The sequence below is a fragment of the Rhopilema esculentum genome, chromosome 19, assembly GCF_057945365.1.
Source record: "Rhopilema esculentum isolate cy_ngs chromosome 19, ASM5794536v1, whole genome shotgun sequence".
Classification (NCBI taxonomy): domain Eukaryota; kingdom Metazoa; phylum Cnidaria; class Scyphozoa; order Rhizostomeae; family Rhizostomatidae; genus Rhopilema; species Rhopilema esculentum.
This window is the reverse complement of record NC_142833.1, coordinates 5,810,816-5,824,393: the sequence shown is the minus strand read 5'-3', so window position 1 is coordinate 5,824,393 and position 13,578 is coordinate 5,810,816. Positions and strand designations below refer to the sequence as shown.

The window sequence follows — 13,578 nt, the reverse complement described above, 5'->3', positions numbered from 1 at the left end:
AGTTTAGCAAAATGTCCCGTAACTTCATCAGGGCTTTATTGAGCTTGTTGATGTGGTTTTTCAAATTCGGATGCTCTATCAAGACACCAAAGTACTTGATACTAATTGATGGCTTATCCAAAGTAAGTGTAAAAGTGACAATACAAGAAGAGGTTTTTCAGGGACTGATAACAGAACATATCGTCTTTTCGGAGCTAACTTTTAATTTTCTAGCTCTAAAGCGTTCATGGAAATTCTCGAGTTAGAAAAAGCTTTAGATTATTCCTTACAATAAGCAGGCAGTTTGGCAAGAGTGAAGTTGATTGTGGCCCATCAATGATAGATATAATGAGTAGGATTGCTCCTAAAACAGGTCCTTGCGGCGCTCCTTCGCCTATATGACGAAACGATGGCTCTTTTCTTTGACCATGGTTTACTTGCTTCTTTTACTATGATAGGTAGCAGGCAGTCTTTACTTATCCTCTGAAACCGTAATGAGAGAGCTTTTGAAGGAGCATAGAATTGTCAAGGAACAAAGACTGAATAGTGTCCCTCCCTAGCACGGAACATCGAGGTTCAAGTCTTGCCTTATTTTATCACTGTCAGTGTCATGGAAGAGATTCATCGATGGTATAAAGAAGATTCACTTGATTTTGATCGCTAAAAACTGGATGGATGCAGTTTTTGGAGTTTTGTTAAGTTTTGGATGTGACAAACTTTCTTTACAAAAGCCTGTCAATCATATCATTTTGCTATTTTAAGTGGCTAGAACAGGTTAGCCTACACCTCTAAACCTTTGGGAAAAGGTGCCCCCCCCCCTTCTGTCTTCCTTGTTCCTCAAAAGGTCCCTTTCGTTCGAGGAAGATTCGAAACTAAGCAGGTTTACATGAAGTACCTGTTGGAATCGTCACCAATCGATCAGGAAAAGCGAGTTTTTCACAGCTTCCTAGAATCTGTTCATGACACGGTTTCTGAAGCTTGAATGGTGCACTCCAGCGGTAAAATGGTACATAAATCCAACTAGGACATACATTTGAAATTCTTTATTCAAGAGTGGAAAGTGTAAATGAGTGTATAGCAAACACAGTCGAGGTTTTAACAGGCCTAGCCCATTGTTGCTGCATTTCCACGAAGATGAATAAAGGCGTTTCTGCAACTGCTTCATTGCGACTGCGCCAAGATTATATGAGAATAAGAAAAGACCCAGTACCTTATATCACAGCAGAACCACTACCCTCGAATATTTTAGAATGGTAAGTATCCTGCAAAGGATGCGAAGCGTTGCTTATTTGCCCTATCTCCAACTCACTTCAGAATTAATGACTTGAACAGATGGCAAAGCTATAAATTTCTAAACATATTTTGTTTCTGGAAATGTTTTGGATGATACCTTCTTTTACAGTGATTTTGATAGATGTCCTCAATACATGGAGGTTGTTGAGTTTTTGGACCCCAGCCCCATATTCCCCCTAAATGTCCTGGTAATTCAATATGAATGTTTGAGCTCTTAAGTCAACTTCTTCAAATAGGCAATTATCTTGCAAACACAGTCGTTGAATCTCTGCCCACTGATAGACACTCAATATTTTTACTAATCCTTATACTTATGCTTTTACTTATATTTACATAATGCATCACATACCTAAGAACTAATAACTTTCTAGGATTTTTAGATTCTCGCATACCTAAGAATTAATAACTCTGTAGAATTTTTTAGCTTCTCACATACCTAAGAACTAAGAACTCTGTAGGATTTTTTAGCTTTCTTGTTAAACTACACATTTTCAAAGAAAAGGCATTAGAAACAAACTCTCCCCTCAAGATAACAGCCTCCTCGGTCTTGCAGATCAAAAACGACAACCAAAACATGCAATTCCACTATCAGACAACAGAAAATCCAGAATGTGCAAAAACTATAATCGTTAAATTTTTCAGAATTATTTGTAGAGCCCTATTTTCATTGCATTTACCAGTTTTGGAATCTATCTGTAGTGATTTCAATATTGTAAATAGGCCATATACCTACATCTCCTCCATCGATCATGCCATCACCATCACATCCACTTATGTCATTCACGGCATCATCCACCAAAGGACGTTCCCTTCACCATTGTACACACATTCTCACATCTATGTCATGCTGATTTCTTCCCAAGTCTAGATTTTTCCTTCTCCATTGCATCATCATTACACCATTCTAACTAATCCTTAGTTATAAATTTGATTTCAGTATATATGTATGTTAATTTGTATGTAACTTAGTCAGTCACCAGTTCAGGTCAGAATTATACAGGCAACATACTGTCTCTCTCACTGGCTCTGTGTTCTCTGCACATTAAATAAGATTCCAAGTAGCATCAATGATGGAAAGTTACAGCAAACAGGATAGGAACCACAGCAATTCTTGCTTAATAGTATTGTTCTTATATAACTACATAAACATGAAAAAACCACTATGTTGTAGACAGAAGGAGTTTCTTTTCACCTTAGGACTCCACTGGTAACATTTTCAATAGGAAAGCAGCACTGATTGGGCAACCTCAACAGTCATGTGCTCGCATTTCTGATTGGCCAATTTTGATCCAGAAGTGGGTTTATATATGCTAGCATATAGTATTTGATCTATGTTCTGACGTTTTATACTCTGAAGAGTGTCAAACCAAAAGCTTTAGTAACATGTTACAAAATATTTGCTTTTTTCGAAGCAAATATTTTGTTTCTGTTGCCAGGGTTCTGTTTGGGAGACCACAGACCATATGTAGGAGACCATAGAAAGAGCTGCTTGTCTCCAAATCTGGGGACCCCCTTTTTACCAGGAATTGTCCTGCTCTGTTTATAAACTTCCTAATAGATTCTCCATTTCATCTGCTCTAGGCATTATGTCATCAAAGGGCCAGAAAAATCCCTCTATGAAGGTAAAATATTGTCAAGACTTCAGAAAATCATTTTCAGTTTCAAAATATTCATAGTAATTGTGTTCCCTTGAATGTGAATATAAAGTAATGGTAGATGTACATCATTATATTTCTATGTAATTTCAAATTACCACTTTATTTTTAAAATGTTTTGATGCAAAAATCTTTGTTTTTTTATAGCACAAAAAAATTTTTCCTTTGATTCTTGATCTATTTTTCTTATATCATACTATAACTATCTTAAAGAAATTTATTGCAACTCCAATTTTAGGTGGTTATTACCATGGCAAACTTGTCTTTCCAAAAGACTTTCCTTTCAAACCTCCAAAGATTATTATGATTACACCAAATGGAAGGTTCAAGACAAATACAAGGTACATACCATTGACAAATTTGAAATCTCTAGAGCTTAAGATTGTTTCATTAGCTTAAGATAACACCCTTTGATTCATTCTGGATAACAACCTTTTTCACATGACACCTGGCAACTCCTTCACACAAAATTATTTATACACTTTAAGGAACATAAACAAAATCAAACTTTGTAAATTATGATCTTCTGAAGATAAAAATGGATGTTTCTACAAAAATGAGCATAGATCCATACATTTTTTCTGTGCCCAAGCTTTGCTATGGTCCTGTTCGTTATGCAGGACAGCCTCTTTTAACAGACACTCAAATAACAGGCATCTCCAAAAACAGATAAATAAATAATGTTATCAAAAATTTCTTCCTTGAAATCAAAGCATTGTAAAGTAAGCCTCAGATACTCCCCTGCAATGGACAGTTCTACTTAATACACTCTTGTTCCTTCTAGAAGCGAACTTGATAAGAACACCAGGACACTATTTGCCAAAAAGAACTACTTAAGAACATCACCAGCCTCATATGAAAATTTGAAGAAAAAGCTAGGCTTTCTTGAAAATTGACTCTTGTGTTAAAAATCAAAAAGATTTTATTAGACTTCATCAGCTGGTCATTCTCGCTTCCAATATCTTATTAGAAAACTGTTTTTTGATGATCTTAAACACCATTAATATTATGTAGTTGTAGAAAAATCAATTTTTAAATGGAAATAACATTAAGAACATTTAAGCCTCAAATTAGCCAAAGAATTAGAAAATCAAGCCTCAACTAAACTTATCTGGTTCTTATAAAAAAGAGTGATTCATCTAAATAATAGACTACCTGTTTTCTACACAAAACCAGGGCTTAATTGACAGCAGGTGTTAGTATGAAGCTGCTAATGTTAACTTTTGATGGAATAATTTACATCTTCCTTTTTAGACTATGTTTATCAATCAGTGATTTTCATCCAGATACATGGAATCCAGCATGGTCAGTCTCCACAATATTGACTGGGCTCCTTAGTTTCATGGTATGAAACCTTTGTGAAGCATGATTGATACATTTTAATAATTTTTTCAAGAACCCAATATTCACGTTACAGATAATTTTCAAGTTTTTCAAGTTACGTAAAAAAATTTATAGATAATACATTCCCCTTCAGTACAGAAACATTTTAATAACTGTGAATTTTGATTTTCAAGAACACTATATTTCCCAGCATGCATTAAATTTTACTGAGATAATGGTTATCTGGTCCAATACTTTCAAAATCATGAAAATAAATGACAAAATGTAAATTAAAAATTAGAAAATACTTATTTCCATCTGTATAATTAATTTGAGAGGATACTTTTCGTGTACATGACCATTATTTTGAGTTCCTCTGGAAATACTAAGATGCATAATTTTTTTCAGCTGGAGCGTGCTCCTACTCTTGGTAGTATAGAAACAAGTGATTTTCAGGTAATAAATAATAAATAATAATCTGTATGTTAATAAAGGTTTCATTAAAGCTCATTGAGATTATTACAGTTTTGTTACGGATGGGCCTTGCTTTTTGTGGGACCACTAAGAAGAGTTCCATTTGGACTGCTAGGCATACATCCAACTGATCCATTTGCAAAGCAGGTCACATTGATGTATGGTATACAATCAATACAATACAATGCATGGTATACATGATCGATGGTATACAATACATGTTGCGAAAATATCAAATGGTTCCGAAATTATAGATATTAAAAGTGCTTATAATTTTCCTTCAAAAGAGGACAAAAGAGGAAATATTATACAGTTAGGTGTTGCTAGAATGTCAAGTTATCAATTTTTGAGACAAAAATATCAAAAGAAAGTTGCCTCGTGCAACAAAAGCCTGCCTGAACTTTAGGTCATGAATATTTTAGATTTTAGAAGTAATGACAAGTAGTTTTTTTATTCATGCTGCAAAGTAGGTTTTGCCTTCACAGTATTTCAGAAATTCAGTTTTAAATGGAACCAGTTCTGTGGTAATGTGATGCCAAAAGTACACAAAAAGATAAAGCTCCAATGAAATCATTCGAAGCGGTCCCATGGATACGCAAGTCTTTATGGAATACTCAAAAGCTCACTGCATAGTAGCCTTTTTTAATATTTTTACTTCAAATTATTCTCCGCTGCATCCTTTTTTAAATAACAAACTCTCTTGTTTCTAGAAACGTCAGTTTGCCATGCGGTCATTGGAATTCAATATTCAAAACAAAACATTTCGAGATCTTTTCCCAGAAATTTACAAAGTAAGTTAGTAATCAAACAATGATATATCTTTAAATCAGGAATAAAGGAGGGACGGTAAGACCCTTTGATTCTCAAATCTTGTAGTTCATCTTCAGAGAGCTTCTTTGTTTGTAAAGCAACAAATTTCATGTTTCCTAGTTTGGCTCAAATGTCAGGGAACCTTTCAATTTTTATCTTGTAAGAGATTTGGGATTAGTATGTTTAGATCTAAGTTAAGAAAAAAACGATCATCAATGGTGGATATTGAGCTTTTCTCAATTTATTTAATTTTGGTTTACACAATGATAGCTAATAAACAACTAATTAACAACAACAATATAACTAAAGATTAACATGATGGTTACAAAAAACCAATGTTAGAAATGTATGGTGTGCACTGCATAGTATATAGTAGCAAGTAAGATCAGCTTGTTTTATTTTAGTTTTGAATGCTTAACAAGTAAGAAAAATCTAAATGATGTAGCAAAAGCCTATCTTAGCATCATTATTTAAAATGATGACTTTTTTCTATATTCTTTTATGTTTTTTGGATTACTTTTCTTCTTTTGAATAATATTCCATTATTTTACAAAATTGTGGCGTGAATTGATTAATTAATAGAGTAAACATCTCAAAATGGTGGTTAGAATTTTGAGAACATATTCTATTATAAGAATTTTCAAAGTTTGCTACTCTTTTCAGGAGATCTGTGAAAAAGTTGAAGCAATCAATGAAGAGAAGCGGAATAAAGATAGCCAAAGCCTAGAGAAAAATGAAGAGCCATTGAAAAGCAATCAGACCGAACAGAATTATCTAGGGTCAACTATTGCAAATCTTTGTGTAGTGTTAGGTGTCCTTGCATTTGGATTTACTGTCAGCTATGTACTCAAGGCTGCAGGGGCACAGCATCGATGAATATAGAATGTACTTGTAAATATATTGCAGGCCTTGCAAGGAGAGGCACTTGAGCTCAACAAGTGCCTCTACATGCAGCTAAAAAGTTCTAGCAGCTTGATTGATCAAGCATCTAGCATGTTTATTATGTCTAACAATTAAATGTGAAAAACAAAATCTTGTTTTTGATGATATTTGATGATATTTAAGTTTTTCAAGCTCCTCACAAGGCCTGATATATTGTATTGCAAGCTTTCCAAGATAGAGGAAGGGAATGTTTTGTTGTTCAGAAGGTAACCTACTGGAGCCAGTGACAATGAAATGCATACATTGAAGCTAACAGCATTGGTAGTTTGATTTAATATTTATTGTTCAGAAAATGGTTCACAAGCACAAAAATTTTAGTTTTTTAAGATGCCACAGCAATCAATTTTTTCAACTGACAATTAAAATCTCTTGAGAGATTCTCATAGTGCACAAATAATGCTCTTGAAACTGTCAATTTATGGGAAGAAAGGCTCCTCCAACTTCCAGGGGTGGGAGAATTTCAATTTGCTTAAATCAAGCTATTGGAATATCGTGTTGAACTTGATTTTTTATCTCCATTTATTTGCATTTAGAGTTCGGTCAACAAAGACCTCATCTTCCTTACAAAAGAACATCGAAAAAACTTATAAACCATCTTTTGTAGAAATAGGGGGTTTCTGAAATGCCAGTTAACAGGTGCAGTTAAAAGGCTAACAGAAAATGATTGGCCAAATGAAACTATGATTCTGTTAATTATCATTAGCATATTTCTTTAGCATATTTCTTAAAATATATTAGCATCTTTCTTTAGACTATACTGTTTTCATCACATTAGATATATTCAATGTATATGTATAAATCCAACATGTCATCATCATATATATTATGTTTTTCTGTGATCCAACCAAAGCACATTAGATGAGGACTTAAACACTTACTAATATTCATACAGAAGAGAGGAATTGTCTAGATTGGGCATAAATTTATCTGCATATAGATATTTGTTTATAGATATCCCCTACCTATTATCATGGCTAGAGGGCCCTAGAGTATAAATGCACAACATAAAGAACCAACCTTCAAGCCAAACACTTTGGAATTGGAATTAAATTTATCCTAAAAAACTTTGGTAGCCTGAACTTGCCAGTTTTCGTTAGAAAAGTTAACAGGATTGTCCCGACGTGTATTTTGAAAGCAGTTTGCCATCTTTGTTTGTAAGCCTTGACTGTTTCGTTCAAACTCTGGTATTGTAGACGTGAATAAATCTAGGATATCCAAAAAGTAGTCTTTGCCTAGATTTTTACTCATGAAATACTATGTGCAAACCTATTTCAGACATAGCAAACCTATTTCAGACACAACATACCTATTTCAAACACAGTGAACCTATTTCAGACACAACATACCTATTTCAAACACAGCAAACCTATTTCGGACACAACATACCTGTTTCAAACACAGCAAACCTATTTCAAACACAACATACCTATTTCAAACACAGCAAACCTATTTCAGACACAACATACCTATTTCAAACACTGCAAACCTATTTCAAACATAACATACCTATTTCAAATTCAGCAAACCTATTTCAAACACAGCAAACCTATTTCAAACACAGCAAACCTTTTTCAAACATAGCAAACCTATTTCAAACACAGAAAACCTATTTCAAACATAGCGAACCTATTTCAAACACAGCAAACCTATTTCAAACACAGCAAACCTTTTTCAAACATAGCAAACCTATTTCAAACACAGAAAACCTATTTCAAACACAGCAAACCTATTTCAAACATAGCAAACCTATTTCAACATAGCAAACCTTTTTCAAAGACAGCAAACCTATTCCAAACATATATAAAAGGTGGCTTTGAAAAAAGCAAAAATTTAGTAAACTAAAGCTTTTCGTCTGACACTCTTCAGAGTTTAAAACGTCAGAAAATAGATCGAAAACTCTACGCTAGGAAATATATATACCCAGTTGTGGATCGAAATAGGCCAATCAGAAACACGAGCATATGACTGTATAGGTTTACCAATCAGTGCCGCTTGCCTATTGAGAATGTTACCAATGGAGTCCTAAGGTGAAAACGAACTCCTTTTGTCTACACAGTAGCGGTTTTTTCGTGCTCATATAGATAGATTCCAAAACTGCTAGGTGGAACGACGATCGGGCTTTACCAATAGTCCGAAACATGTCGCCATTATAGTTTTTTGCACAATCTGGGTTTTCTAGTAAATGCTGCCCGATTGCAGAATCGTAGGTTTTAGTTGTAATTTTAGATTTGCAAGACCGAGGTGGCTGTTCTCTTTGGGGATGGGTTTTGTTTCTAATATTAGACGGAACATAATTTTTTATTCTATCCCCCAATCTTTGGGTAGTGCGTCCTACGTAGCCAGAATCACACTGGCACGTAAATTCATTTTTCATGTTTCTTCGCAGTCAACCCACGTGTTGTTTATACTAGTATGAAAAAGGCCCTTCCGTCTATTCAAAAGGACTGCGCTCCTACCACACAAAAAAAGTTCCGTTGTATATGAATTTACGTGCCAGTGAATTTAAAAAAGGGGCTTTTTTATCATTTTTCACCAAAATTGAATCATTATCTAACACCCAATCCCCCTAATTCTTGCCGCTTAAATCCGTCTCTGGTTATGATCGTTAATAGCAAAATAGTTTCAAGAGCATTTGATTTATCAGACGCTAAAGCTGGTTTCAACAAGAATCGTTTATGTCAATGTTAACTTTATGCCAGCTATGGAGTTTGCCAAAATTTTCATAAAATTGTGTAAAATTTGCAAAAATTAGCCTATGCTAAATCTGAAATCAAGACATTCTGTTTGAAAAAGAGGCTAGCGTATGCACAGAATTGTTATTATTATTCCTATTATTTGATTTGATTCCTATCATGGAATATCCAAATCAATAGACAGTAGCTGAACAGTAACATGACAAAACAATTCGGTCGTGCGACTGGGCGGAAGCTAATCAACAAATCAGCGAATCAGCGAACGCCACCAGTCGCTCAGTTGTTCAACGTTCAATTTGCGCATGCTCCAATGTGCATTCGCTCAGTCGCGCGACCAAAGCGAATAAAGTGGAAACCAGCCTTTAAGGGAAGAAACTTTCATGGAAAAAGAGAAAGTTTGCGTTTTTTGGCGTTTTTGGCCTGAAATCGCGGATGCTTGATACTCGAAGCTTCCTGAAATACTAAATTTGCAAAAGTATATTTTGTGAAATATCCAAAAAAATTTCCTGTTGATTCTCTTGAAAACTTTGACGAATAATGATTATTTTGAACAAATTTTAATATTGTTTTCATTGTTTTGTTGGTATCATGTGGAATAAAAATAGAAGGAAACCAGTTGAATAGAAATTCGCGCGAAATTCACGATTTTTACTAAAATGCGAAAGTTTGTTTAACGCAATTAATTAATCAAATATGTATATAAATATGTATTTATATGTAGTTAGAAATTTGTCTTTTGATACTTCCGTAGCACAGTGCTCAATACGTTAGCACGTAGAGCGTGATATATCATAGATTGAAGAAAGTAAAACTACATGGTTTATCTCTACAAGCCTGTTTCGTGAGTAACTCACTCTTCAGGAGATGTTCAGGAGGAGATTTTATATGTAGTTATGTATATTACAATGTATGTAGCTTATACGTTTCACTTAAAGTTATTTCTGGAAATCATCAAAGCCAACTGAGATAGCAACCAATCAACCACATCAAAATATCTTGGTCTAGCAATGTAACAGCCCCATATGCGGGTGTAAAGTGTTTTCATGAAGTGAAGATAAACAAAAGTTCACTTATATATTAGCTATATTAGCCCCTATCTTTTAATAAGCCCCCCTTCTCGAAATAAGCTCCTACCCCAAAATATTATTTTGTTAAATAAGAACACTTGAGAGAATCAAGAGGGGTGACACCATGGCAACATGTCAATACTATGATGACCTATATGATATCTATGGGCTGAATCCTCCACTCCAGACACCCTATTCGTGACTTCCTGTACGCAAAGATCTAGTCACACTAGTTTATGTTATCTTATCGCGCTACTGCGAAGGACACGTTCTGGTCCGAATTTTATGCCATTTAATGATTACGATGCGTGTTCGATGGACTATTGTTTTTCTCGCATTTCATTCGCTAATCACTTTCGCGGATCACAAGAATGTCGATGAATGGCGATCGCCTCTCAAAACTTTAAATTTATGATGTTTTCGCAGTTTTAAAACAACAAATGTCCGCAGAGCCAACGACAAACTACCCTACTTTTGTAAATATTAACACAGCACACATGTCTGGAGTTGCTGCGGCTGATAACCAGGGTGAAATTAGCCACGATCAAGGCAGCATCGAGGCCCATCAGGCCGAGGGCATCAACGACCATCAACAAGACAGTACCATCGCGATCTCCGCCTTTCACGATCAACAATCTCCGTCTATAAACACTGATTCTGATTCGCATCAAAACACAGTACAAGACCAATTGAATAACCTTTCTTCGCCTGGGGAGCATGAAGTGGAAATATACGATGTTGGGGATAACTCGAATGCAGACGAATCAACCCATGTTTGGGTCAAGGAGGAGGTAACTGCCTTGCCACGAATAAGTAGAATTACATTTCAGCTCTCTGCCTCAGGGGCACGTTTCATTGATAAGAGGTGCTATAAGTAGTTGGTTATATCCCGTCAATAGTGACACCAAGTAAACAGCTCCAAAGACTAGAGGCTAAATATAGTTTGATAAAGAGAGAAGAAACGATTATTATCTGGTTTGAAACTAACAGTTATTACAAAGGCAAAAATGAATATAATACAGATTATCAAACTTTTATAAATTTAGATACCTGTGTGTATTTAGTTACTGATTTAATATATATTGATTTAATAGTGCTATGTAATAGATTCTTTCATTATTAATAATGCTATTTTTCAACTTGCTGAATCTAATATGGTCAAATCTGATATTGTACAGGAACTTCCCAACATTGAAGTTTGCTACAACCTTTTATGTTTGGCCTTAGATCTAAATCCAGTCAAAATTATGTTACATTTAGACAAGTTTAAAGCTGTATAAGTATAATTTCTTGATTTTTCACAGGTTGAGCTTATGTTCAAATATTACAAAGAAAGACAGAAAGATTTCAGTGACCCACACAAAAAGAAAAGAGAAATTTTTGTTGATATTTGTGTTCAACTGAGAAGACATGGGTATAGCCCCACACCTAAGCAGTGTGACAGAAAGTTGAGAAACATGAAAGCAACATACATAAGAACACTTGAGAGAATCAAGAGGGGTGACACCATGGCAACATGTCAATACTATGATGACCTATATGATATCTATGGGCTGAATCCTCCACTCCAGACACCCTCAAGATTGCTTGGACAAAGTAGAAGTCGTCCAGTCCCGCTCCTGAAAAACGAGTTCATGAATGGACAAAGCAACTCAGACATGGCTTCATCTAGAGAATCTTTTGAACCAGCAGTTAAAAAATTTGCCTATGAAGGCCACGACCAAAGAGATTCACCAATGCAAAAACCAGATCAACAAGGTGATGCTCCAACCGTTGCATTGGTAGGATCATTTCAGCGTGATGCTGGAAACCCTTTGCAGATATTTGATAGTAGGCTTCAAGCAGACAGAAAAACTATTGCAGAGTTGACAGAGGAATTAAAAGCAGTCAAAAATTCTCTTGTTGAGGAATGTAAAGCAAGAGAAGAAGAAAGGAAAGCTTTTGCTGAGGAAAGGCGGGAATTTCACAAAGAGCGGATGTCTATGTTGAACTCCATCAACAAACTTATTGGCAACATTGATCAGAAATAACCTTAAGTCAAGTGATACTTCTGGATTATGTTAAATACTAAGGGTAGCATCTAGATATCTATATAGATATATACCAACAGCGATATAGATGTATGTGTAGCAGGTATCTAGAAAAGTTTATGTGTATAATTTTGATAATCATAATGGTAGTTCAATGCTCTGAAGATTTTGAAAGTCTGTCAGGTAAATTTATGTAATTTTTTGTCAATAACACATCAGTGATTGATCTTTTTGAAGGATTTGAAGTTTAGATGTGGTTAATCATTTCTCTAAATAAATACTGTTTGAGTTCTAAACCTTGATCCAAAGATAACCTCAGTTGTTATCCATGTAGAATTTTTATGATTATATTCAGATTTAATGTAGATTTTAATTTTAGGTAATCAGGGTGATAGCCTCAAAAATTTAACATACCCCACTTTGACATTTGGTTGATAATTTTCACATTGAATTGCCATGTTAAAACGCTTAGTAGTTTGATTTTGATTTTGGCCACCTTTTTTCAGGGTGTGTATAAAGTAATTTTTGTTTGCTTATTAATTGGCTGATCAAGTTCTCCCTGTTCACCTCCCATTAAGAAATCAAAATTTATATCATTGTAAAATAATATTGAAATCCTTTAGTGTCAGTAAGGAAGATTCCTTTAGTACAATATTGTTGATCATCGTGAAACCCCTTTCATAATTCTTTCCATGCCTCTCAAGGTAACAGGCCATTGGTATTATAATATGACTGCCTCAGATTTTCATTTTTTTTGGTCCCGTATTCGATATTGAACGTTGGGGAATGCACTGTTAGGGGCACATCATCCTGGGCCACAACATTGTAGTAGGATGGCCATTACTTTTCCTTGAAAATTCTTGGTTTCCAGCTAATATGTGTGGCAGCCCTAAAAACCAATTAACATTTAGCTAATTGTTCACACTTGTTAACAGTCTGTATTTTGACAACATTGTAATACATCAAATTATTATGAATATAATGTTTAAAAAATAGTTTTATGTGCAATGGCGTGTTCTAATTTTGAGTTTTGTTTAGAATAAAAAGTATATTGTTGTGAAAGACGAGTGGCAGTAAAATTTTAGATACTAAATTAACTTTACGTGGATAGTCAGTAAGATATAATTTAGAGCGATATAAATTTCATTAAAAAATAGATTTTGTCTCTTTAATTACGAGAAATCTTTCATGTGTTTTCTGAGTAGCTCGTAAAAATTGCCTAACTTTTGCAAAACAATGGTGATTACTTCGTTATAGTCTCTTGTGTGCCTCCTACCCATCAAAATACCATTTCTAATGTTAAAATCAGAAG

General features: G+C 34.6%; 2 protein-coding genes across 2 annotated transcripts; both read left to right on the top strand.

The window, feature by feature from the left end:
* Positions 1 to 859: 859 nt before the first annotated feature.
* LOC135688320 (ubiquitin-conjugating enzyme E2 J2) lies at positions 860 to 7,295 on the top strand. The gene is made up of 7 exons (XM_065205131.2): positions 860 to 1,232; positions 2,854 to 2,894; positions 3,166 to 3,268; positions 4,182 to 4,272; positions 4,659 to 4,706; positions 5,435 to 5,515; positions 6,198 to 7,295. Exons 1-7 carry the CDS (start codon positions 1,114 to 1,116, stop codon positions 6,408 to 6,410), a joined length of 696 nt encoding a protein of 231 aa, XP_065061203.2. The 5' UTR covers positions 860 to 1,113; the 3' UTR covers positions 6,411 to 7,295.
* A 3,276-nt stretch (positions 7,296 to 10,571) lies between these two features.
* LOC135688319 (uncharacterized) lies at positions 10,572 to 13,438 on the top strand. Its single transcript, XM_065205130.2, has 2 exons — positions 10,572 to 11,027; positions 11,541 to 13,438. Exons 1-2 carry the CDS (start codon positions 10,677 to 10,679, stop codon positions 12,264 to 12,266), a joined length of 1,077 nt encoding a protein of 358 aa, XP_065061202.1. The 5' UTR covers positions 10,572 to 10,676; the 3' UTR covers positions 12,267 to 13,438.
* Positions 13,439 to 13,578: the final 140 nt, after the last annotated feature.

Coding starts and splice junctions, on each gene's coding strand:
- LOC135688320 (XM_065205131.2), top strand. CDS start 1,114: ATGAATAAAGGCGTTTCTGCAACTGCTTCATTGCGACTGCGCCAAGAT. Junction 1,233..2,853: donor CCCTCGAATATTTTAGAATG/GTAAGTATCCTG, acceptor CATCTGCTCTAG/GCATTATGTCATCAAAGGGC. Junction 2,895..3,165: donor AGAAAAATCCCTCTATGAAG/GTAAAATATTGT, acceptor CTCCAATTTTAG/GTGGTTATTACCATGGCAAA.
- LOC135688319 (XM_065205130.2), top strand. CDS start 10,677: ATGTCCGCAGAGCCAACGACAAACTACCCTACTTTTGTAAATATTAAC. Junction 11,028..11,540: donor ATGTTTGGGTCAAGGAGGAG/GTAACTGCCTTG, acceptor GATTTTTCACAG/GTTGAGCTTATGTTCAAATA.